At 36.1% G+C, this 26273-nt stretch overlaps 1 protein-coding gene across 3 annotated transcripts; it reads left to right on the top strand.

The window, feature by feature from the left end:
• Positions 1-221: 221 nt before the first annotated feature.
• Positions 222-19622, top strand: LOC104601885 (glucose-6-phosphate isomerase, cytosolic). 3 transcript variants are annotated; one of them, XM_088893082.1, is made up of 24 exons: positions 450-506; positions 729-773; positions 1514-1564; positions 1656-1732; positions 1931-2060; positions 2815-2970; positions 3061-3157; positions 3250-3292; positions 8001-8068; positions 8157-8241; positions 8344-8392; positions 10303-10375; positions 10486-10546; positions 11162-11228; positions 11646-11702; positions 11830-11883; positions 11965-12093; positions 14004-14067; positions 14185-14258; positions 14628-14681; positions 14776-14844; positions 17792-17881; positions 17978-18085; positions 19263-19622. In XM_088893082.1, exons 3-24 carry the CDS (start codon positions 1514-1516, stop codon positions 19311-19313), a joined length of 1707 nt encoding a protein of 568 aa, XP_088749208.1. In that variant the 5' UTR covers positions 450-506; positions 729-773; the 3' UTR covers positions 19314-19622. The 3 variants fall into 3 exon arrangements, with proteins under 3 accessions (XP_010263691.1, XP_019054063.1, XP_088749208.1); XM_010265389.3 differs by lacking the exon at positions 729-773 and having other exon boundaries at positions 222-506; XM_019198518.2 differs by lacking the exon at positions 729-773 and having other exon boundaries at positions 222-506; positions 19236-19490.
• Positions 19623-26273: the final 6651 nt, after the last annotated feature.

The raw sequence follows: 26273 nt of genomic DNA, 5'->3' as shown, positions 1-26273 counted from the left end.
GTCAAGTACCGAAGAAAAGAAAAAGAATAAAACGGGACCCATGAGGGCCATGACAAAACATGTCCGACTTTTGTCTTGCTGTAGGGGTTGCATGAGGTTCGTTGCTTTCATGCCCTCGTGCATCCACCACACTGTGAGTCGTGACTCGTGACACACCGCACACGGAGAAGAGAATAGCGACACCGTTTAGTTAAGACCGTAGGGTTCCACAATTGCCTTTCTGACACCGTCGATATGGTACATCTATCGTCGTCATATTTGCAGGTAACCGGGTCCAAGGCGATGTCCCAGATCTACGGTATACAGGGAACATCTGACACCTGAGCCTTACAGTTTCAATACAGCCTTTATGCCGATTGACACGTGGCATCAAACTGTAGCACATGGAACTCGCCCGAATGGAGGATAAACGAGGAAAGTGGGAGAGCAAGTGCAGTCTGAGCGGCGAAGCTCGAACTCTGTTGATCTGTTCTGTGACGATATCGATTTCAGGTTGAAACGAAAAGGTTAATTTTTTTAAGCTCGTATCCATTTTTTCTTTATTCAAGTGCTTAGTTTCGATTACCTTTTATTTTTCCTTCTTATCAAAATCCATTTCTCATTGCTATCATGGGCAATCCTGCATCTTATTAGGTTATATTAAGTTGTTTTTTTTTTTCCTTTTCAAGCTTCTGTCACTTGTGATTACATTGTGTCGAGATTTTCAAGAGATTGTCATTCTTATCCAGGTTATCTGGATCAAGAATCTGTTCAAGAAGCACCCGTTAGTGCTAGTATGGACTTCCTATACTACTTTATATGGTTTCATTTTATTTGCATTACTAATCACTACTACATCTCAAATTTGTACTATATTACGTTGTTTTCTTTCATCTGCCTTTTTGGTTGATCTACGGTACCGTGCAATTCAGAAATGGCATAGAATTAATAGCAGCTTAACCACCCCAAAGAAAAGCTATAATGGATTATGGAGTAAACATAATTTTTTTTTTTCAGGAAAACGAAAAGAAGGTAAAGGGAATCATTTTTTAGTTTTGGAAATTGGATGTCTACAACAGTTCCAGCATTTATTTTATTGTTGTTGTTGTTATTTGTGATGTTGTGGGAGTTTACTTGCAATATCCTAAGCTAGCAGTGTTTAATATAATTGTTTCTGTTTAGTTGTTTCGGTGGTTCCCAACATTTGAGTTAGAGCATTAATTTCATTAATTTGTGGTGTTGTAGGAGCATTAATTTCATTATTGTTGTTGTTGCTATTATTTGTGGTGTTGTGGGAGGGAGTCTGGGGGTGGGAATTTACTTGCAATATCCTAAGATAGCAGTGTTTAATATAATTGTTTCTGTTTAGTTGTTTTGGTGGTTCCCAACGTTTGGGTTAGAGCATTAATTTCATTAGCGTTTGGTTAATCTGTTTTTAAATGCCTGTGCAGCAATCTCTTTTAAGTCCAATTATTATCAGTCAATAGTAGGATAATTTGGTAATGGTGTTAAATTGTATGTCACATAATTGCAGATGGCTTCACCAGCTCTTATTTGTGACACTCAACCCTGGAAGGACCTGAAGGTATAATAATTTGCATCATTCTCTTTTCAAATAAAGTATATTTTGTAGTTATGATAAATTATTTGATATAAATTTTTATATTGTAATGCAGGCCCATGTTGAGGACATCAAGAAGACACATTTACGTGATTTGATGAATGATTCTGAACGATGCAAGTCAATGATGCTGTATGATCCTCATCCAAGCTCATTGAGACTATTCTTTTCTTTGAAATACTTATTTTAAACAATTTACAAAAACAACTGAATATCTGAAAATTTTTACTGCATGTACATTTTCTTTCTTTTTTTTTCCTGTTTTTGAATTTTAATGCACATCACCTTGTTTATTTATGCCTTATCTTTTATTTTAATTTCTATATGCAGCGAGATTGATGGGTTGCTATTGGACTACTCAAGGCAGTGTGCCACTCAAGACACCATGGAGAAGCTCTTTAGACTTGCAGAGGCAGCACATCTCAAGCAAAAGATTAACAGCATGTACAGTGGAGAGCATGTAAGCAAGGATTATGTGCTAAAGCATAATTGTTAGTTGTAAAATTCTGATTCCAGGAAATCTAAATCGTTATTCTATTTCTGAATTGAAAAAAAGGAGCTGATTTGGCATATCATATTTTTGATCAACAGGCAATCCCAACAAAAAACAAAGATACCCCTTATTTCCAACAATAAATATTAAAATACAGGGAACTTTTGTCCTTTGAACATCTGCTGTTTGATTAATAGGTTGGGGTGTGCCCCCTTTATCAAACTGGGATGTGTCTGAATCACCTCTCTTGAAATATTGCTGCAGTTCTTAGGCCAGGATACCGAAGTTAAATCCATTCAGCAAAGCCTTATTCCAATTATTTGGGGTTTGCTATGAGAATTCTGTATTTCCATTCACTTGTTCAAGTGCAGTATGTTCTGATAAGTTGGGAATTTTAGGTCTTTTTTTTTTCACTATTTCATTTATGTCCTTTTCAGTCTCTCATGTTTAGAACTTTCAAGTTGTATAAAATTGCTTGCTTCTCCCTAGTATAGTTTGGAATCACATGGTCAAACAACCAGTCAACTTTCATATTCTTATCACCTTTTTGGGCTAACCCTAGGTTCCCATACATGCACTAACTAATTCTACCCTTTCTCCTCTTGCCCCACATCCATTACAACATCCTCATCTCTCCTGTGCTCATCTTTTATGGACATTTCTGGTGACAAGATAATCATTTCAATTTAATGTCTGAAATTTGGTTGGTTTGTTTCTTCAGATAAACAGCACTGAGAATAGGTCTGTCCTTCATGTAGCCTTACGTGCTTCAAGGGATAAAGTGATTTGCAGTGATGGGAAGAATGTGGTCCCTGATGTTTGGAAAGTATTGGACAGGATTAGTGAGTTCTCTGAAAGGGTTCGAAGTGGCTCCTGGGTAAATACTTCTATAATGTTTATTCTGGATCCAAGTTTGATATATCATTCCTAATTATTAAGTCATGGACTGATAGAAAACTGGTTGCAGGTTGGAGTAACAGGAAAAGCATTGAAGGATGTTATTGCTGTTGGAATTGGTGGAAGTTTCTTGGGTCCTCTATTTGTGCACACTGCTCTTCAAACAGGTAAGTTAATACAGTTTTAGCTATATGTTTACCACCCACAATATAATCTGGCCTTTTTTAGGCACCAATAATGTGACACTTTAATCTTACAGATCCAGAAGCCATACAATGTGCAAAAGGACGTCAATTGCGATTGTAAGAATGATTGATTGCTTACATATGACTTAGTTTTTCTTGATGCTATTTGTAAAGGGTGTGGCTGCTTTGGTCTTTTACTTGGTATCTGCATTAAAACTTAGTGCATTGCATAGCTCTAAAATAAAAAAAAAATGTATATGCATATGTATGTATTTTGAGTTTCCTACTACTTCTGGTAGCAAAGATTCAATAATTTAGGCGATGTTTGGTTTGAAGGAAAATGCAGGGAAAGGAAGGGAAGGTAGGGAAACCTTTACAAACCTTGTATTGGTTTCCCTGTCTTTCCCTTCCTTTCCCTACCTTTTCCTTTAAACCAAACATAGCCTTAAGGAAAAATGTGCTAGAAAAATTTGCTTTAATAGCTCACATCATCGGGGATAATGATTTTGTATTTTCTGCTTCATAGTGTAAAGTCTGATCTATTGGGGCTCCACCGCTAGCCTTTTTTGTATAGCTGTTGGGCAGGGCTCTCTGTTGTCTTTTATACATTGATATAATTCAAATTTCATCTTTCAGAAAAAAAAAGAGGGAAGCAAACAACATTTCAGTATGATGAGTTAAGGCTAGACATAATAGGTAAACAAAGGCAACCGATAAGAAAAAGGTGGGAAAAGATGTTGTCTGGTGCTGTCTTGTGAGTTAACCAACCTTACACATTGTACAAATACAAGGTTGATTGAATTTTTTTGATAAGTAAAGAAAATCATTATATTAATGAGAAAAAACTTATACAAGTATTCTTGGAGAGGTGCGGGCTGTGTAATCTCTGAGGCAACAACAAACTACAACTGTGCCCAATATAATTGATCCCTGGCTGCCCCTTGGTAGACAATTAGCCAAACCATTGGCTGATCGCCTAACCCATTGTACTGTTACAACCAGATCCCTTGGTAACCACTTGAACCTCTTGGATTCGTTCTTATAACACCACACTACAGACTCCGGATTCTATAGCCATCCCACTACCACCTTGGAATCTCCTTCAATTGATAACTGCGCCACGCCTGACTGATTTGCAGATTGTACATCTTGAATAGTAGCTAAAAACTCCACCCTAGTGGAATCCCTAACTCCTAGTGGACCCGAGTAGAGAAGTACCACATTTCCAGCCTCGTTCCTTATAACCCCTCCCAATCTAGAAGGACCTAGATTATCTTGACTACTTCCATCAGAATTCAGCTTCAAAACACCTATAGGAGGAGGTACCCAGGTTACACTTACTTTAGCCTTAGGGAAGAGCTGCTTGCCATTGTAGATCAATTCCTCGAGACATCATTGAAGGAGAAAAAATGGAACAGCTCCGAGGATTTCAACCACTGGACAACCCTATTCAATATTCAAGATTCTATCCTTTAGTTCTTGTAGATTTCTTTCCTTCTCTTGAAACACTCTAGCGTTCCTTTCTTCCCAAACAGTCCAAATCAGCATTGCTCTTGCACATCTCCACATCAACCTCCTTATTTGGTACCAGGCAAAAGTAGAAGGATAAAAATACAAGCTTACTTCTGTTGGACTGTTCCACCTGCACCCAAAGAGCCAATCCCAATAAAGAACAAGAAATTAGTAAATGGTAGCAGTCCACCATGGAACCTGCAAGGCTGCAAAGGATACACCAATTAGGAGAGATGCAAAGGAACAATCTTCTCTTTTGTAAGTTATCTGAGGTGTTTATATTCCCATGGTACACTTCCCAACAAAAGGCCATAACCTTAGGGGGAATAGGCTTGCACCAAACTTCCTTAATAGGGAAAGACTGTTGAGAGGAAGACTGAGAGAGACTTGAAAAAGAAGCATAAGAGAAAGACCCTTTAGGGTTTGGTGACCAAAACTGTTTATCTGGTTCAGAGGGATCAGAGCAAACTTTAGCAAGAAGACTCAACAGCTTGGTGAGACACTCAATCTCCACATTCCTTAAACCTTTACGAAAACTGAAATCCTAGTTTGGTGCCAAGGGGTTTTCCAAAGAGGAGAAGAAATTTGAAACAACCTTTTTTTTGGTACTAAGAGAGAGAACAAGGATGAAAATGTCCTTCAATGGTAAATCACCAACCCAAACATCATCCCAAAATAGGGTCGAGCAAGGTTCAAAGTATCGATACGTATCGGCCCGTATTGGCCGATATGTATCATGCTGATGGCTTCCCGATACACCCCTCCAGGTGTTGTATTGGGTCAGACATTGGTTCAAAGGGTAGATGGGCCTTAAATGGACCCCTCTAAACCGGTTTCAAAAAAAAAATAAAACCTAAAAAAAGTACCGATACAGGCCGATGCGCCCTACCGGCATATCGACCTGTGTCGATACTTTGAACCTTGGGATTGAGTTCCCATCACACACATCATACTTGACAAAGTCGAGAAACCGAGGGAGAATGCTGTGAGCGACCATGATTGCCCATCGAGATACATCAACATCCCACCCAATCTCTGAGCGACCATGATTGCTTCCTATCACCTCATGCCACAACCTCTCTCTCTTTAATGGCGACCTCCACAGTCACTTCTCCAACAGAGCTATATTCTTTTGAACTAAGTTCCCCGGACCCAAAGAAAGTCTTTTCTTTGGAAAACAACTTCCCACTCAATTAAGTGATCTTTTCTACTTTCTCCCGGTTCCCAAAGAAAGTCTTTCATCATCTTCTCCAACTTCTTAGCTTCCCTAGGCAAGGTTTAAAATTTCAATATGATACGCCTGATACGGGGCGTATCGTATCGTATCTTTGAAAAACCGATACGGCCAAAAACTAAAAAAAAAATTAAAGGAGGAAAGCAACCTTCTTTTCCCCGAAATAAGCCTTCTTTCACCCCCAAATGACTCTAAAACTCCAAATTTCATTCCTAGAGTGCTAGATTTGCAAAAGTTTGCAAGAAACAAGTGTGAATCGTTAAATTTTTTAAAGATTTTTCAAATTTTGAAAAAATGGCAAAAATAGGTATTTTTTTTCAATCTTTTATAATATCTTGTGATTTCTTTTTTTTTTTCTTGAATGTTTAAATTTATGTTGATTTACATTTCTTACATTCAAAATCACAATTATTTTTTTGTGTTATCAATAGATTTATGGAAATTTCATGAAGATATTTGGGGAAAATATAAATTAACTAAAAAATTGAAAATGTAATTTTTTTCTCTGCCTATAAAGACTAAATATGTTTTAGATCTATGGATTTATCTATCATATCCATAGAGCAATTGGAATTTCTTCTTTAATATATATTTTTTATTTTTTATATTTTTAGATTTTAAAAAATAAATAATAATTAATTATATTTTATCATTTGATCACAACAATTGAATATATTATAATTCTATGGATGATCTATCATATCCATAGACCAATTGAAATTTCTTCTTTAATAAGTATTTTTTTATTTTATATTTTTAGAATTAAAAAATAAATAATTAATAAATTATATTTTATCATTTGATCACAATGATTAAATATATCATAATTCTATGGATGATCTATCATATCCACAAAGCAATTGAAATTTATTCTTTAATAACTATTTTTTGAATATATAATATAATGTTTATTTGTTTTTTATAACTTTTTGGAAATGAATAATAAATAATAATTATTTAAATAATAAATAATTATTAATTATATTTTCACATAGAAGTTGTGCCAATGCATGTTTTATGGTTGGATAGGAGAGTTGAATTTTTCTCATCCCATAAAACATTAAAACTTAAGAATTATAATTTATATTTTTATATTATTAAATAACACCTCACATAACTAATTATCATTTTCTTCTTTAATATATTTGATGATCTACAAATTCTTGGAAGACCTCACATAACTCATTTTTCAACACTTCCCAATAGTCTTGATAAAATGCCATTGTTAAACCATTTGGGCCCGGTGCCTTAGATCTATCCATCAAGGATATTGCCTCTTTGATCTCGTCTTCCTAAAATCTCCTTTCCAACCAACTTATTTTTTTCCTCTCCCAGCCTTGGCCAATCTAATCCTTCCTAAGGTATCTTTCATTCAAAGGCCTTTCTATATATGGATTTGAAATGATCCACAAAGGTTCTAGCTATTTTATCTTGACTTGTAATCACCTCCCCTTCCATTTCCAATTTGGCGACAAAGTTTTTCCTCCTTCTATTTTCCAAATCATGAAAGAAATGGGTATTCCCATCTCTTTCCTTAATCCACTTATGCCTGAATTTCTGTCTTCAGAAATTCTCCTCTCTAAGTAAAACATCTCCCAGATCCTTTTTCAGTTGCCTTCTACTCTCTATCCTGTTGATTGGATTTCTCCAATTCATTTTGGTATGTTGTCAGAAAATGTTATTTGTCAGGCGTGTCTTCTGAAACTTCTAGGAATTAGCGTGCTGACTTCATCATACTTGTGGTAAATTAACTGGTCCTAGTTCAGTTAGCATGCATAATTTATGTGATGTAAACCATGAACCTCTGCTGATAGATAGATAGAAAGAGTAAAAATGAATGTTCAAGGGTTTTTCCTTGCAATTGTTTATTGAACTTCTAGATGATTAAATAGTCAGGTCAAATGGATGTATATTGCTTGGATTGTTCATTGGCTTCCAGGAATTTTTGCTGTATACCGTATGTTGGATATTTTTATGATAGGTCATGGTGGTGGTTATTATTGGTAGGTCAGTGTTATGTTCTATAACATGGTAAATTCTTATAGTCTACCTAATCTGTTTTTAACCTTTTAACTGCAGCCTTGCAAATGTTGATCCAATTGATGTTGCCAAAAGTATCACGGGGTTGAACCCTGAAACCACATTAGGTATACCCAAGTTCCATTATTTTGAAATGTATCATGTAAAGTGGTTCCTGGGATTCATATCTAGCTATTTTTCTTGTGATATATGCAGCTGTAGTTGTTTCAAAAACTTTTACAACAGCTGAAACTATGTTGAATGCTCGGACATTGAGGGAGTGGATTTCAGCCGCTCTTGGGTCAGTGGAATAATAAGATAACTGGATCTGTTGTGACTTGGGTTCTGACAATAATTTCTTTTGCCATAAGATACATTTATGAAACTTGTTGTCCCATGTCAGACCTCAAGCAGTTGCAAAGCATATGGTGGCTGTTAGTACAAACCTTACGGTATTTCCATATTCTTTATTTGTTTTTTTTTTTCATGTAGTTCTGTCATCGAGTATATATGTTTTTGTGTTTCTTTATCTTCAAGTAGAGTGTGAGCATTCACTGGAGGAATTTATTTATTCTTCCATATACATAATTTATAATTTCATGTTCTGGCATCTTTTTTTAAACTAGCAGTCCCTCAGTTTTAACCAGAGTACAATATTGCCACTGGTTCTGTTGTCTGTAGTAAAAAAATGCATTCTCTACATTTACTTGTTTGTGCAGCTCCTTGTCTGACTCTTAAGTTTGTAGATTAATTTAGTATGCCCCTCTAATCTTGGAGAGATATTGACATCAAGGTTGGTTGCCTATTCTTAGTGATTGACAGGAGTCTGTCCCCTTGATAAATTTGTTTTCTACCCAAGAACTCTAAGGGTCTTGTAAAAAATTTCATCCATATTTGCAAGGACTTAGAATGGGAAAGATGATGAAGTTGAGAAATATCAAGGTGGAAGGAGATTCAAAGACCGAAGTGCAGTAGTTCAAAAAAGAATATGAAAAGGGTGACCAGACATTTAACGAGGGAAATAAAAACATCAGCAAAGGACAGGTCAGCAAACAGCTTTGCTGATTTCCTTGCAAAGTTAAGGACAAGAAGGATTCCTTCTATTGTGGTGTAATAGGATAAAGAATTGTAAATCTAACTATTGGGTCAGGTAGTAATACCAGCCTGAAAAATCATTCTGTACATATAATTCTTTTTCATTAATTGAATAAAGGCTATACATTACTATAAACTTTCACATTGATAAATGCCAATTGCCCTTGGTCCTTGATATATAACAGGCTCATAGATGATCATTTTTTCCCATACACAACGGATAAGATGGAACGAAGAAAAATAGAAAAAAGAAATTGAAGATGGTTAGGCCTAACATCTACCTTATATGAGGCCTTAAATGGAGTCACTGCAAAGAAGGAAAGTTCTCTAGTACTGCACTTGGGGAAAAAAGGAAAATAAATAAAAAAAAAATTATTCTCAGTCTCATCTTTCTCCTTTATAGAAATATCATGGGCCTTATATAAACTTGTTTCCTTAATTTAAAGAAGAAGCTTGAAAAATTTCCAATTTATACTTATTAATTAAATGAGTTTAAAACTAAGTAAAAGATGAGTATCGATCTAATGAAACACTTGATACTCAACTTTTGAGTACCAAGCGTATTGATACTTTGAACTTTGCCTATAAGTTTGAAATAATTTCTGAAAAAGAAAAGCAACTTCTAAAACCAAGACCTACCAACATGAATCCTAAAATAATGGCCTCTTAACTTGAAATTTTGTAAAACTAAAATATAGGACATGTCGTCACAGACATGTCCTATTTTTTAGTTTGAAAAAGGTATGGGTGATACTCCCTTTGTAGTTTGGTTGTCCAATATGGTGCCATGCGCACATGTTGGACAAATTTCAATAACCTATAGCATGTTTCCCCACCAAAACATATGGAAAACCACCCTGTCAGACGCTTATAATGTCAAACAACAATACGATTGTTGGCTTCCTGGCCAGAGCACCTGAGTTCTGTCTAAATTAGTGGCCTGCAATATTTTCTCGCATAACACCTGCAACATTTATGGTCTAAATTCTTACAACTGCTTGTTACATGGTTCTTGTATATTTATATCATGCTTGCTATACGAATAAAGATGTGTAATTTAACTGTTTTTGTTCCTTGAATGAGGTTGATCACACATGTCCAATTTTCATATACCAACCTTGCTATCACATAGCTTTGTATTTTTTTTTTCTTTTTCTTTCAAGGATAAGATATAAAGCATGGAACATGGGTTTTGATACAATATCTTTAGCCCAAGATTTTCTCTCTCATCTACAAGTTTGCTATGCATTTTCCAATCCCCATGCAGCTTGTGGAGAAGTTTGGAATAGACCCTAATAATGCTTTTGCTTTCTGGGACTGGGTTGGAGGCCGATATAGTGGTAAATATATTTATTTGCTGCTTATGGGATCTTGTATTTAACTTGATGATTGGATCAAATGAAATTCTTGGTCTACTTCATGGGCATCTTCTAATAGTATTTTATTGCAGTTTGCAGTGCTGTTGGTGTGTTGCCCCTGTCTCTACAATATGGTTTCCCAGTTGTTGAGAAGTACGGTAATTTGCATTTATGATTTCTTCTTTTATTTACAAGCAGAACCAAAACAGCACAAAAGTTGAATCTACTTAAAATGGAATATGGAAAAAAAACATTGTAGTTCTTGATCCAAGTATTTTATGGGCTTTGAAACAACATGTCCCAGGCTACCCCCATGGAAAGTTCTGTTCTTTATTTGTCTTTCTTAACTCGTTATTAGTTCTGCAGTCCTCCATAAAGTTGCTAGGCTCTTATCTCTCAACAAAAAAAAAAAAAAGAGTGGTTGTATACCAAATTGGACAACTGGTTGGTTGAGCAAATTTAAACCAAACATTAATCCAGTTGTTCTATTTATACATGTTTGTTATTTGCCTATCATGGCCTTCCCAGTGGTTGTTTGGAACAATGGAAGCTTGTTCAACTCCCACATGAATGGTTTAGACCCTGCTGATTGGCGGGGTTTAGATTGCTTTGCCTGCAATTGTTGAATGATTCTTAAAAATGTAACATGCTGCTATATTACATGTCAACCGTTTAGGATCTTTATAGATCCTTGACCTATTATTACCTCTGATTGCTTTGACATGATTTTGCCAAACACTAACATCAGATCTTTTCGCTCTTTTCAAGGTTTCTAAAGGGGGCTTCAAGCATTGATCAAAATTTCCATTCAGCACCATTTGAGAAAAACATACCTGTAAGGGACCCACTAACCTATTTTGTTCTATTTATTCATTTATTCTTTCTTTTTCAGAATGAAGGCATCTTGTTTTTCCTGTTCGGGAGACCATAATACAATCCATCAATGGCATATTGGTTTGATATCTGTAATACGTCGGCAGCGGGTCAGACTGGGGTAGTGCCTCTTGAGGACTGCTGCCAGTTGGGGGATTCCAAACCACCTTCTGTTGCATTATTTTGGACAGATGGACCTGCATATGTTTAACAAAATGGTTAATAAATCAATTGCTTGTGATTATCCAATTGGATTAATTCAGTGACTAGATTTCCCAGTTGAGATCATCAAATACTCGACTCAAAAACTGATCTATGCCTGTGTTGCTTATTCACTGTTTGGCCTGTTTATAACATCATTTTACTTCTTTGGGATCAGGTGCTTTTAGGTTTGTTGAGCATATGGAATGTTTCTTTTCTTGGATATCCTGCAAGAGTGAGTATATGTGAGATGATCCAGAATAGATTTTGAACTGCAACATATATAACTTTTGTTTCTTGAAATTTCTTTCTAGTAGTCACTTCATGATAATGGAAGTTAATTTTTACACCACATGTTCCAGGCTATCTTACCATATTCTCAGGCCCTAGAGAAATTTGCACCACATATTCAACAGGTATGTGTGATAATTACCTCTTTGCATTATATTTCAAGGTTTTGCAGTCATTTATATTTCCTAAAACTACTACTTTTGTAGGTTAGCATGGAGAGTAATGGGAAGGGAATATCAATTGATGGAGTGCAACTTCCCTATGAGGCAGGTGAGATTGATTTTGGTGAGCCAGGAACAAATGGTCAACACAGCTTTTACCAGCTAATTCACCAGGTAATCAAGGTTTCTGTCAAATTGTATTTAGTTTACACATGAAATTGCTCCCCACCGTTGGCTTTCTTAGTATCTTAATATGGTAAAAAATTAATTTAATTGAAACATAACCTTTGAACTCTTTGGGGTTTCACCTAGTCCCCTTTCCTTCCCTCCTCTTTTCACCATAACCTGTCTATAGTTATGTGATATGGTCACCTATTCTACCAACTTATGACTTTTAGTTCACTTGAATTTTGAATATGATTACTATCCAAAAGTTGGTGGCATTGTTAAACTGTGTGTCTTGAACCTTGCAGTTGATTGTCTTTTGTTTTCATATGAGATTTTCTGAACTAAATTCATCGACACCCTTCTATATCTATGAACTGTACCAGTTAATTGAAAATTTCCTTCTATATTTGGTCCTTTGGACCTTATATGCTTTCATCTCAAACTTGGGTATAAATACCCCAGTTTTATATCAATATTATTACAATGTAGCCCGTTAGAAATGCTCCTTTTTGGTCCCTTGTTTGACTAAGGTATCTGCCAAACCATTTTCTGTTCTTCTAGTCCATCTGAAAATGACAACGATTTCCCTTTCTAAACATCTTACTTCCCTCGTAGCTTGTCTATAAATCTAAACCCCCAAACTGTTCATTTGCATCCAACTTACTACCATTTTAGAGTCACCTTCCACCTCGACTTGACTGAATCCTTGTTGCTTTTTCAAGTCTCAACCTTGTAAGAGGGCTGATAATTCTGCCCTTGGCAAGTCACCAGCACCTATTGTCCCTTGGTGTTATGCCAATACTTCCATTATTATCCCCAAGTACTCCTCCAATTCCAGAAGGTCAAGGGTTACCACTTGAGCTTCCATCAGAGTTTAGCTTGATCCTATCGTGGGCTGGTGGAATCTGACTCTCTTGGATGATGGGTCTCAGTGTGGTTGAACCAACTATTACACCCCATTCCTTGATGATTTCGTCTACTAAGAATTGCCTAAAAGCATAAACTATTTCCATCCAATGAGCTATTTTAATCGTTACACTTTCAATGACTGCCTCTTTTTTTTCACTTGCTCCTGGAACATGCTATTGTTCCTTTCTTACCATATGGTCCATAGAATAGCTACTCTTGTGGCTCTCCACACGAGGTGCATGGCCATGTTTTAAGATGCATATGATATCCCTAAAAGTAGTTTGTGATTATTTGGGGCCCTTTATAGTGACTACTTGTTGCCACAAAGACTGGGGACAGAGATGAATGATTGCCCTTGCTTTGCTGAATGTCAATAATTGGTGTTTCTTTCTGAAACTGGCTATTTACAAACTTGTAACTGGAGCCTTTTTCTATTTTTTAATTAGACATTTCCTTTTTTGTCATATGAACTTGAAATAGCCTGACCCGATATATGTACAAAGTCTATTTCTACCTTGGAAATGCAGTATAAAAATTCAACTTTAGTCTCATGTTAATTGGAACTTTCTTTCCACACTTAATTGAACAAAGCATTGTTTCAATTTGTTGGATCTGCTAAGTTTCCATGCCAGGGTGGCAAGCTTGAATTGACCTTCCAAGTGATTATTATGCTAGCTTTTCCCCTGCTTCTATTCAGGTTCTGCTCAATTTGCTTGCTATAGGTGGTGAATGTTCTGTTGTTATCACATGATAAGGTTTAATTAATACTCCAAGTGGTTAATGAGTAAGGATCTTCTGCAACAAAACATGTTCCAACACCCTACCAACATGATCTAACACCGCACATCTCACCATGAGACAGGGGCCCACCATAAAAGTGGGGCCCACCATGTATGAGATGTGTAGTGTCAGATAATGTTGGTAGAATGTTGGAATATATTTTGTTGGCAGGAGATGTGGACTCATTATTAATTGTATCTCCAAACATTCTTTTTTGGAATCTTCAGGGACGGGTTATTCCTTGTGATTTTATTGGTGTCGTGAAGAGTCAACAACCTGTCTACTTGAAAGGTATTCCAACACCATTCCTGGTAAAATATGTTTGTTGCTCGGCAACTTTTTAAATGAACATTGTTTGCACCTTTGATTTGCAAGGGTTGTTTATCTCACACATTTTTTCTCATATAGGGGAGTTGGTGAGTAACCATGATGAGCTCATGTCTAACTTCTTTGCACAGCCAGATGCTCTTGCTTATGGGAAGGTAGGCTTTCTGCTAAGGTTTGACACCCTCCGACCTTTTCCCTAATAGGGTGCTGATATTTAAGGTCTTTTTTTTTTTCTTTTTTTTGTTCCTTGATGGCTAGAAATAAGCACATGGACTTTTTCTATAGAATCATAGAATTTTGGAAGTGAGGTGCTTAAGTCTTGTAAAAATATTGTTATATATTTACAATTAACAGTACTTTGGTTTTTATAATTTAATTAGGCTCCTGATGTATGGAAGGAAATGCTTCTCATTAGTATAAAGGCAACTCTTGAAAAAAAAAACATTTATTGTCAAATTAAGGGCTTTACAATGTTGCATTCCACAATTTTCCTGGCTATCTAATCTAATTTGTTTGTTTTATAGACTCCAGAGCAATTACTAAATGAGAATGTACCTCAACACCTTATTCCTCACAAGGTGATCTGCTTCTGGTTTATGTTTTAATTTTTAAATTCTGACGTGTACTTTTTCAAGTTCAGTCGTAGCTCATGAGTCGTCTCATTTTCTGCAGACCTTCTCTGGCAATCGACCGTCCCTCAGCCTCTTACTTCCCTCTCTGAATGCTTATAATATTGGACAGGTGATATGCAGTTTCTTACACCCTTTATTCCATAATGATGTACCTTTAGGTTTTAGTTCTAATAATTTCTCTTATTCATGAGCTGAATGCTTGTTGAAGAAACTTCTTTCCAACAATTTGAGCTCCTTTTTTTTTGGCCTCAATGGTTTGATCTTCTATATATTCTGAGGTGAATGCATTCTCTCATTTCTATGGGTGGTTTGCTAGTTTTCGTGCAGCTTGCATCTATGGAACTACAACTACAACTTTGCTTATATTCTGATTGTAAGGGAACTGTATAGTTTCCAAAGGGAAAAATCTCTTTTCAATTTGTGTCATTCTGTGCAAGAGGATAGAGGAGCTATCCATGTAATGTATGTTGGTTTCCATCCATCAATCAGTCATCATCATTATCATATAAGCCATTGGCCACATGAATCCGGTTTCACCATTTTGTTCTGTTTATGTATCTTCTTTGTTTACTAAGTCATTACTCATACTGTAAGGAGCATTAGATTATTTTGGGACATTTCTATCTGTGTGCGTCTTCAAGTTCAGAAAGTACATGAATTTGGCAAAGTATGCATATGGAGGTCAATGTGGCAAAGTAAGTAATGAGTGAAAGTTGGGAAATTGGGTTAGAGGGAATCACATTTAGAAATTGATAGATGTTTATTGCTGGATCTCCACGGAACAAAGAGGGGAATCGCATTTAGAAATTGATAGATGTTTGTTGGTAGATCTCCATGGAACAAAAAACGCAACAACACTAAGAGATGATGCAGGAAAGTTTCAAATTTACTAAAATGCCCTAAAGAATCAAATGAAACATAGGATTGTGCAATTTCACAAGCCTGGAAATCTTCTGCTCCTAGTCCTTAGGGTTACTTGGGTTGAGCAGATATTATTTGATTTTATGGCCCATGGAAATCTGATATTGGTATTGATCCCATTAAAATTTTATCTGAGACTGTCTTGTACCTTTTTGGCGGTTTCTGGATATATCATTTGGAATGATAAGAAAATGTTCCTATACCTTACTAGCCTTCCACCAAAAATGTCCTCAAAGACACCAAAGCGAAGGAATTTGTGGGCCTCCAACAGAATGAGATGATCAAGCAACACAGAGTGTACTTTTGAGAATAGAAAAGACAATTAGATTCAAGTGCCCAAGCCTTGCTGTCTTAATTATCCACAGTCAAGAAAAAAATACCCTCTATTACTACTAAGACCACCTAGTGGAAAGGAGACACAGTTGGAGACAGGATTTGCTTTCAAGCAAGATTTGGATGGATAGACTTGCTCTCTCTCTCTCTCTCTCTCTCTCTCTCTCTCTCTGAAGCTGATAGATTTGTTTGAGGACATAATTCTACTCAGAAGCCAAATTGGAAAAATAAAATATTTGGAGCCTGGCGGTCCACATGCTTATCTAATCTTAGTCGTTTAAAATAATTGTTCCTGACTTTAGAAATCTGATATGGGCATTGAATTTTTGTATGTAGAACTGTTATACTTGGTGCATTTTTGTTATGTGTTAATAATCATCCATATCTGTTTCTATTCACCTATGATACCTAGACTCTTACATTTTACTTGAAGTACCTATGTCAGACACAACAATAATGGGTATAGGGTATGAGATATGTTGGATTTGCCAAGTCCATGTCTCTTTTATTTTTTGCCTAGTTGTGATGGATTGGGTATGTATCCACAAAATTGGAATGCCAAGACTAATTTTTTGAGAAGAGGTAAAGTATTAATTCATTAAGAAAAAGCAAAAGGACCCATGTACAACCAGAGGCTATACAGTGGGAAGTACAACAAACATTAGACCACTATCCCCTTTGTCATTACAAAAATGGTTTTCAAATTGAAAGAGAGAACTAAGGGGAACACAATTCCTTGATAGATGTGCAGATGACCATGATAGCAGTTTCCCAACTATTTTCTGTCACACTTCCTCTTCTTGACAGCCTTTACTTCGAAAGAGCCTTGAGTTTCTTTCCTGCCAAATCGACCAGAAAACTGCTCCTGGGACCATGTGCCATAGACTTTTCCCTCTCTTACTCAGACCTTGTATCCACCAGCCTTTTACAAAAGCTTCCATTGTTGCAGGGCAGCAACTTTTGATGGCAAATATGCTAAAGATTTTCACCCATATGTTGTATGTAAAACTGCAATGTAGTAACAGGTGGTAAGCTGATTCTTCTACTCCATTACATAAAACACAAACAGGTGAGTTAATCGCCATTCCCCTCCTGATCAGGTTATCTTTTGTAAGAATATTGTTGAGATAGGCAGACCAAACAAAGAAAGCCACCTTTGAAGGGATATACTTGCTCCAGATTATATGCCAAGGGAAAATCCTGCTCGTCTTCTTGAGTCAAGGGAACACCAAAATTAATTGTTAACATATATGATTAAAATAAATATTAAAACAAGAAGTTGAAGCTTGAATGTATACAATGCTTTACCAAAAGTGCCCATTTTAAGCCTCATAAAATATTTCTATGCACCCTTATGTTATTGGTTTTAAAGTCTCATGTTAAAATATGGTTTATTTTCTTTCTTCTGTTTTTGATGCTTTTCTATTTTTGGTTGTTGATAGTGTAATTGATCTAAATTAATCCAGACTAGTGTAAGGGCACATACTATGCACGTGTGCAGGTAAAGGGCAAAGATATATTTAACATTATATAATCAAATTTAAATTTTATGACCTGCACTAAAACCAAGGCAAGTATCCTCTTTATATAGTATAAATTACTTGCATGTTTTGAATTAATATAATTTTCCAATGTATGATGTGTCCATGTATTAGTACTAGTTGGTGAATTACCATGTTCAAAGACTTCCAGATCGGATGAATTTGATTCTTAGTCATGTACCCTACCATCTAAAACCTGGACCTGAGTCCATATAACCTATCTATTCATAATGCTTATAACTTCTTTCTTGTGGTTTTCAGTTGTTAGCAATCTATGAACACAGAATTGCTGTGGAAGGTTTTATATGGGGGATCAATTCTTTTGATCAATGGGGGGTTGAGTTAGGCAAGGTACGGTGCTTTTTTCCTGATGCTATTTCTGGCAGTTTCCAGCTACCTGGTTGTTTTTCCATGATGAAATTTACTTTTGCATGTATTGAAATGCAGTCACTTGCTTCGCAAGTGAGAAAGCAACTTAATGCATCTCGTACAAAAGGAGAGCCAGTTGAGGGATTCAATTTCAGTACCACAACGATGCTAAACAAATATCTCGAGGTATGAAAGAACATCTTGCACTCGGCATTATGTTATATACCATGAGGATGGTCTAAAAATGACATGGTGCCTTAAGGCTTAAGATTTACCAGCCATTCCATGGGTATTTGACTGGGTGAATTTGTATATATTGGAATCAACCTATCAGTTTTATTAGGGAAGCTCTGATCAGTGATCACCAAACTTAAGATAAAGGACTTCTTTTTTACCCTTGGGTAAAATTGCCATCTGCAGAAGGTCAGGAATTGCGAGAAACAACAACTCCACGTCCCAATCCTACACCTGCACCACTGATAAGACCCCCAAGAAAATAATGAAAAGAATCCCCTAGAGCAAATTAACACCAACAGAAGACAACCACCTACTCAGCCAAACTGCCAAAGAACACAAGATGAACCTTAAAAATCAAACGACCCCCAAGACTTCACACAAATATAAACTTCCTCCCATTCACCAATCCTTTTCTACAAATTAGGCAATAAATCCCACCAAAGCCACTCTGAACCACCTCTTAACACCAATAAACTCGTACCATTCTCGAATCCATCTCCAGATTACACTCTTTCCTTCCCACGTGATGGATTCTGGTGCAGTAGTTTTAATGCTTTTTATTCTCATGCTCTTCTAACTCTGAAAATACTTTTCTATCTGTATCCAGTTGTCATAAAAAAAAAAATCACACACACACACACTTGTTTCTTCTTTTTTTCTTATCCCTTGCAAGCTGCTATTTTCCCCCCATGTTGATGGTTGCCCTTTTTCCATTCACTTGTTATGAGTTACTAAACCCAGGTAGGATGAAATTTTGTTCTAATATTAGATGATGATAAATAATTAGAACAGCGACAAATTTTCATAAAAATGGTAAATTGCTCATGAGAATATATATTTGTTACATCTTTAGAAGGTCATAGTTCATTTTTGGTATGAGAGATCTGCCGAGTAAGAGCCAAGCATTCATGGTTGATGGTTGCCATTCAACAGATGTGGTAACAGTCACAGCCTCACCGGCATCTCACATGTATTTGTTGTATGCATACAAGAGTATGCGCCTCTATTTTTGCATGTAGAAATTTGTATTTATGCATCTCTAATTCTCTAATACAAATCCTCTTTCAGGCTATTGACGTTTGTTACTATGTTTCTGTAGAGCTAAAATGTATTCCTCCTTTGACAGGCAAAATCACGTGTTCCTGCTAATCCAACCACTGTTCTACCAAAGGTATAAATGTTTGGTGCTCATGTCTAATGGAGTTGCTACTTGCTACTTCAATACCAAGGAGCATCTAATCTTGTGATTTCTGGATATCAAAACCAGCAGCATTTAAGTTTTGGAGTTGTGATCGGTAGTCTGGTACTGCTAAAGAGTTCAGCTCTGAGAATAATATTGATTAGTTGACAATCATTTCGGGACTTGCAGGTATCTGGTGCGTGGTTAAGGTTTTCTAGAAAACCCATTCATCAGATATTCAGGTTTAGGAAAAATTTAAATGATATATAAACATATAGTGATGATCAGAAGAATTCGGTTTTGATATTCGCTTGGTGAATCTTAACTGTGAGGTACTGGAGCAAGGTTTAGCTGTTCAGCGGGCTGTGGAACCATGCTGGAGAGAGATACCGTTCTAGATGGCTAAAGAGGAGACTGGATCTGCTCCTCACACCTGCCTCACACATATCCTACCATGCATTGGGTTACTTATCAATTATTATTCACGGGATATGTTCTCAATGCACGGTGGATGTGCATGCGAGACGCCCATTTGTGTGAATCTGATCCTGTCTCGTTAAAGAACTTGATTTGACGTGTTCCATCAGTCCTAACAAGTTGTGTTTGGTAAAATTCCATAAAGCCAACATGGTGCTCAACCACTGCTCAAATATGAAGCTACTCTGAGTAGCTTCTTCAGAACACCGTGCTCAACCACTGCAGCTCAATTAAAGCACGCATGCCAAATGCAGAAGCCCTCCCAAACGAGCTTATTAGCTTTTTCTGATGAGGCTGTCTGGGGTTTTTTTTACCACTGGCATAGTTTTGTGGTCCGTAGGCCTTCATATCATGCAACTTGATGAGCAAAGTATCACAACTCAGTGACTCACCGTTAGATGTGTCATCAACCTAAGTTGGATTGGGCCGGGCTTGGTTTGTATTTGGACTACCTAAGACCTCAACCTAACCCAATACCAGTTGAGGCTAATTCCAACATTTTCATGAGAGCCCGAACGAGTTCAAATCAGCCCCCCACAACGTTCCACAGTACATCCCTGCCGTTTATTGGGAATGTCTCCCAATGATGACATCATTTTTGGGATTATCATCGGGAGATGTTTCAAATACACGGCAGAAATGTGCTGTGGGACGTTATTGGGGGGGGGTCTCAGCCCCGAACATCCAAAACCAATCCATGCAACATCTCGAATTAGATCTGGTCGAACTCGAGCTGAGCCTACTCAAGTTGCAACCTAGTTGTGGTATCTCGGCATATAATTACAGTTTGTTTGGCTGCTGAGAAGGGATGGGATGGGATGAAAAGGGAAAATTTATTCTCATTTTGGCATTCTGGTGTTTGATTGCCGAGAAGGGAAAATTACTGTTCATCATCTTTCTTTGAACTCAAACTAGTGGTGTGGACGAGGTGAATTCTAATCTCCCCCTCATTAGTAAAAGAAGAATGCTTAGAAAAACTGAGATGCTAAAATTGAGATCCATACCTTGATGAAGTTATTGATCTCCCCGCCCATTCTCTCTCTCTCACTCTCTTTGTGCTATAGGTTCTGATCTCCTTTGGGTTTCTACCTATTACTTCGTTAGTTTTCTTTGTTTTTGAGATGGAGCTCATGCGAGGATGTTCAGTTTGGGGTCGGAAATTGGTTAATGGCATTCATGATTGTTGGTTTTGGCATCAGAATGGTGTTCAACGGGAAGCATTTGAGGATTGGAAACCTGACCATCAATTGAAATGGTGGGTGAGTCACGGTGGCCTTCGGGAGTTCAGTCCAGTGTTGTTCCCGATGGTTAGGCAACTATTTGGTGTTTAGAGGCATGTTCAGTTTGGTGTTGTGGTGGCCGTCACAAGGTGTTGAGTCGTGAGTTTTTCTTTTCTCATCAGGGTCTCACCATTTTAGTGAGACATTGCATCCCAGTTTTTGAGAAGTGATATCCCATCGTTTCTCGCACTATTCTATCAAACAAACACAGGTTTCAAAGAATCTAACCCGAATATTCCATATTTTTCATCCACGTCGCAGCAACCAAACAGACTGTTATGTCAACAACTTTAATCGAGATGTTTTCCCCCAACCATAAAAGAAAAGCTTTGTGTGAGTTTTGATTTATAGTGCCCATTTGGAGGGCCTTTTTGAGGCAGACCCCACATAACCTATAATGTGTATTTGGTAAAAAATCTAGAGAGCCCAAATCTGCTGCCGTTAGTTATTTAAAGGACTGTCTGCTTCAGTCTCTTTGAATGAGACTAGATTTCTTGAAAGCAAAAATCCATGGAGTATTGCAAGCACAAACATTTACATGGTGGGAACATCTCCCCACGAATTTAACATACATGTTCTGGAGAGATATTCTCAATGTGAGGCTGGATTTCATGTAGCACCCTTCAAAGCAGTTGAACTAGTTTAGCTAAATTTTCAATTCAGCCCTACCAAATGGGCCTCTAATATAATCAAACACTTAGGCCATGTTTGGGAGTGCTTAAGTTAAAAACAAGTGTTTATTTGAATAGAATAAGCAATTATTTGTGTTTGGCACCCAACTTTTTAAAGTGTTTATTTTTTAAAATAAGCACATATTTTATATTGGGTGTTTGGTAGTCTTTTTCTCTAATAAGCACTTAAATAAGCATTTGTGACTATTTTGTCTTTCATTTTCTTTCAAATTTTCAAAATATATCCTTTGAAAGCACTTTTATAAAATCACTTTTATAAAAGTACTTTTACAAAAGTACCCTTACGAAAGCACTTTTATATAGGTAATTTTATAAAAATGCTTTTACAAAAATATTTTTATAGTGTTCATAAAAGTATTTTTGTAAAAGTGCTTTCATAAAAGTACTTTCTCAAAAGTTCTTTCGTAAAAGTGTTTTCATAAAAGTGCTTTCGTGAAAGTACTTTCATAAAAACACTTTTGTAAAGTTCAACTAGGGATAATTTTATAAATGGTATTTTAAAATTCAACTAGGGATAATTTTGGAAGAAAAAAATTGAATAAGTGCTTATTGTATAAGCACTTAAAAAATAAGCCCTTATTTTGGGCTTGTTTCCCAAATACCAATAAGTGCTTAATGGCCCAAATAAACGCTTGTTTTAAATAAGCACTCTCAAACATGGCCTTAATCAAACTAATGAGTTGGATGTACTGACCAAAAGACCCTACAGCTGTACATTGAGAACCTCTACTTTTTGTTGTCATTAGTAGGGAGATATTCCTGATATGTGTCATTTACATAGGATATGACCAATATTTTGTTGATCAATAGATTTGAACTTCAAACCAATAGCTTGATAAAGCAGTTGGGTTAATAACAATATTTTCAACTGAATTTAGTTTCATTCGGAAAAGATCCACAAGGAGTTAGGGGTGAACATTCAGTTTATTTGGTTAAAAATCAAATTGAATAAATCAAAATTTAAAAAAAAAATGAACTAAATTACAAAAAAACCGAAATAAAAATTTTAGTTTGGTTTTCATTTATTTCAATTAAAACTGAATTTCATGAAGTTCTGAAATTCAATTAAAACTGAATTTCAGAACTCAACAAAAACCTCTCTTCTATCATATATATACATTTTTACTGAAATAACCCAATACACATAACCTCCCTTCTTTTTGAAATGCGAAGTTGCGAATAGTGATTTCCACGCAAAGATCTATTGCAAGTTGAATCAATAAATCATACTAAGCATTCAATATCTAAAACTGGGTTCTTTGTTTTCTTTTCATTTTTCCCCAGAAACAATCAAATAAAGCAACTGTATTCTAGTTGATTCAGTGGTAATTCATTGATCTTCCATGCCAATGCCCTACCGTTTTTTTTCTGGGCATTGAATGGAATTGTCTCTGATAATTTGGGTAGAATGATTTAATAAAACTCAAAGTGTTGATAAATTAACCATCTCATTTGTACAATTTGATGAGAGATCATGCTATTTACTTCTGTTGATTTCTCTATTTCTTTTCCTGTCTTGTATGTTTGCACTAGGATGGGGTTCTTTCCATCTAGGTTTCTCCGACAACACTGACGCTAAGCTTGAGAGGTGTCATCATACCGATGGGAAGAAATGGTGGTGCTCAAGAGATGTAGTTGCCGACCATAAATACTGAGTGGCACATGAACAGGGGCCACCATCATTCAACAAAGCCTGTGGAGGGCCAGACTAGCCATGTCGTTTCGGAACCCACATCGTTCAAGAAATGGCGATGCACCCAACAGCCTCGCCATCACACAACACCAGTCACCAGATGAAGAGCTTGAATACTGATGTTGTTAATCCTTCCACAATTACTCAGATCAACAGGTGAGAAATAACGCCTCTTAGATTTGGGGTTTGTTTCTCATCTACTTTGCTCTTCATAGTAACTAATCAACTATAATGCAGTGTTAGAGAATATGAAGAGTTGTATACATTTCTTCTCTGTTCGTTTGATTTTTTAGTTTAGGTAGAGGGATTTGTGTTAGTGGACAGGATTCCTTTATAGCCTTGGATATCAAAAACTTCTACTTATACTCAAGGGGTATGGTCACATGTAGAAAAAATAACCTATCCACGATCATCTTTTTCCTTCTTTCATTTTTTTCTTTGTTCATTGGCTCTCCATAGCATGATTCTACTGAAGAAAGAGAAGTTTGGTTCCCAAGTCCAAGACTCCCGAGGCATGCTTGCTCTCTCTCTCTCTCTCTCATAAATTGAAAGTTAAGAATTTTTCTGTTCCAAAACAACAAACCCCATTTGAGGATTCCTCTTGTATGGAGTTTGGACTTGTCTCTTTTGATTTCCTTCTCAACCCTTCACAGAGAAGCTCTTACATGAACTGCAGAAACTTTAATTCATCTCCTGAACTCAATGACAGAGAACAACAACCATAACATCCCCTTTGCCATTTTATTGATGATTGGCCCAAGAACCGATCTGATTGCTCTGGCATGCCTGGCCTGAGGTGGAATCCAATTAGATCAGACATAACTCTCTATTTCAATCCCTTTGGCTTTCTTAGAGTTCTCGTCATCCTCATCTTCACCCACCCATGAAAAACTCTCTCTTGCATGAAAATCACTGTTCGCATTTTACTTCAGAAGGAAGAGAAAGCTTGTGTACTAGGTTATTTCAGTAAAAACGTATATAAATTAATTTACAAAAGGGTAAAATGGGTATTTGGAAAAAATGATGCATCAGTCTAACGTTTTTCGTTTGGGTCAGTGATGGAAGGGAGGTTTTTGTATTTTATCCTAATATGTATTATGAAACTGAATTTTATTAAATATATTATATATAATATATTAATATAAATATATAGTATATTATATATTATACATTATGTACTAAATAAATATGTATTATATATTAATATATTAATATAAATATATATTATATATTACTTGTTATATAATGAAATTTGATTAATTCATTTTTTTCGGTAAACCAAATTTCTAATTTTGAAAACCAAAACCAAAACCAAAATAAAAAAAAAAGAATTCACCAAAAAATTAAAAGCTGAATTGAAAAAACCAAAACCAAAATTTTCAATTCGGTTTTTGGGTTTAACCGAATAATGCTCACCCACCCCTATTGGACTGGGATGTTGAGACTATGTAATAGAGATACAATAAATAGGAGTGCAACTTGGGTCAGACCCTTACCCAAGTTGGTTGAACATTTGTTAAATTTTGAATGGGCCCAAACCCTTACTTAAGCCCATTGTGCACCTTTTTTCCCTCTCTCTTTTTGGCAATGCACTTAAAGTTAAAAGGCTTAGCTTGGAAAGAGTACAAATATAAATATGTATAGTATAAATATATAAAATAATACAAAATACAAATGTTTTATATTCTATGTATTTGTATTTGTACTCCTCTTAGTTTGGAAGGAGTACAAATATAAACATGTAGAGTGCAAAACCTTATATTTTGTATTGTTTTGTATGTATTTATATGGATTATTTACTAAAACACATTTATAGTTTCATGTATTTATTAAAACCTACCCTATAGTTTATGTTTTACTAAAATCTCCTAATTTGTAATCCATTTACTTAATTGATATTTTGTCAAGAATCTTTTATATTGATGTCTGAAAATGGTAACTTAACCATTTGTACCGACCAGAAAATGTTCAAAGGCATGGGGCTATGGTATTTTATTCCGAAAGTACCTTTAGCACTTCACATCAAGTTTTTAAAATGAATTAATGTTTGATTTTCAAATCTACCACACAATATTTAGTTTGGTAGAATGAAAAGAGAATGGTGCATCTCAGGTTATTAGTTTGCAATAGGATGTCTTCCTTCTTCAAATAGAGAATAAAATCGATGAAAAGAGTTGTTGCCCATGTTTTACTAGAGCAAGAAAAGAGTCGGTAGAATGAAGAGTTTAGTAGACACTTTGGTCAAAACTGTCATTTTCCACTTCAATCTAACTAAAGATGGATTAAATTAGTTGAAAACTATAAGAAATGTTTTAGTAAAATCTGTTACTCACAAGGTGTTTTCACCATGGTTTTCAAAATCGGATCGGACCGAAAAAATTGGGAATTGGTCAAGTGACTGGTTTTATTTTTCCCTAAAATCATATTTTTCCCAAAAATCGTTGATTACCGGACAATTAACCATTTGAACTGTTCGAACGGTTTTGACCATTATTTATTTATTTTTTTAATTTTTAATTTTTTTGTCAGAACGAGCCGACAATTTGATTTGAACAATTAGACCGTTCAACCCGAGAGCCAAACCCCTGACCGGTTCTCTGGGTCAATTTTAAAAACCTTGGTTCCCACATCCCCTACCCACCGGACATTATAACCTATAGGTGAGCATGGAAATACCTCTCTTATCATTTTACAGGGAGATGTTCCCAATACAGGGCTGTGGTATTATGTGGGTAGGGATGTGGGAACAAACTGTGGGCAGAAGATCCGGCTCCAGAATTCTTTCCCTCCGCCCAGAAGGCCAGAAGACCAGTCT

Source organism: Nelumbo nucifera, chromosome 1 (assembly GCF_055504915.1).
Source record: "Nelumbo nucifera cultivar China Antique chromosome 1, China Antique-T2T, whole genome shotgun sequence".
Lineage (NCBI taxonomy): Eukaryota > Viridiplantae > Streptophyta > Magnoliopsida > Proteales > Nelumbonaceae > Nelumbo > Nelumbo nucifera.
The sequence above is the reverse complement of the archived record's forward strand: the minus strand, read 5'-3'. Positions and strand labels throughout refer to the sequence as shown.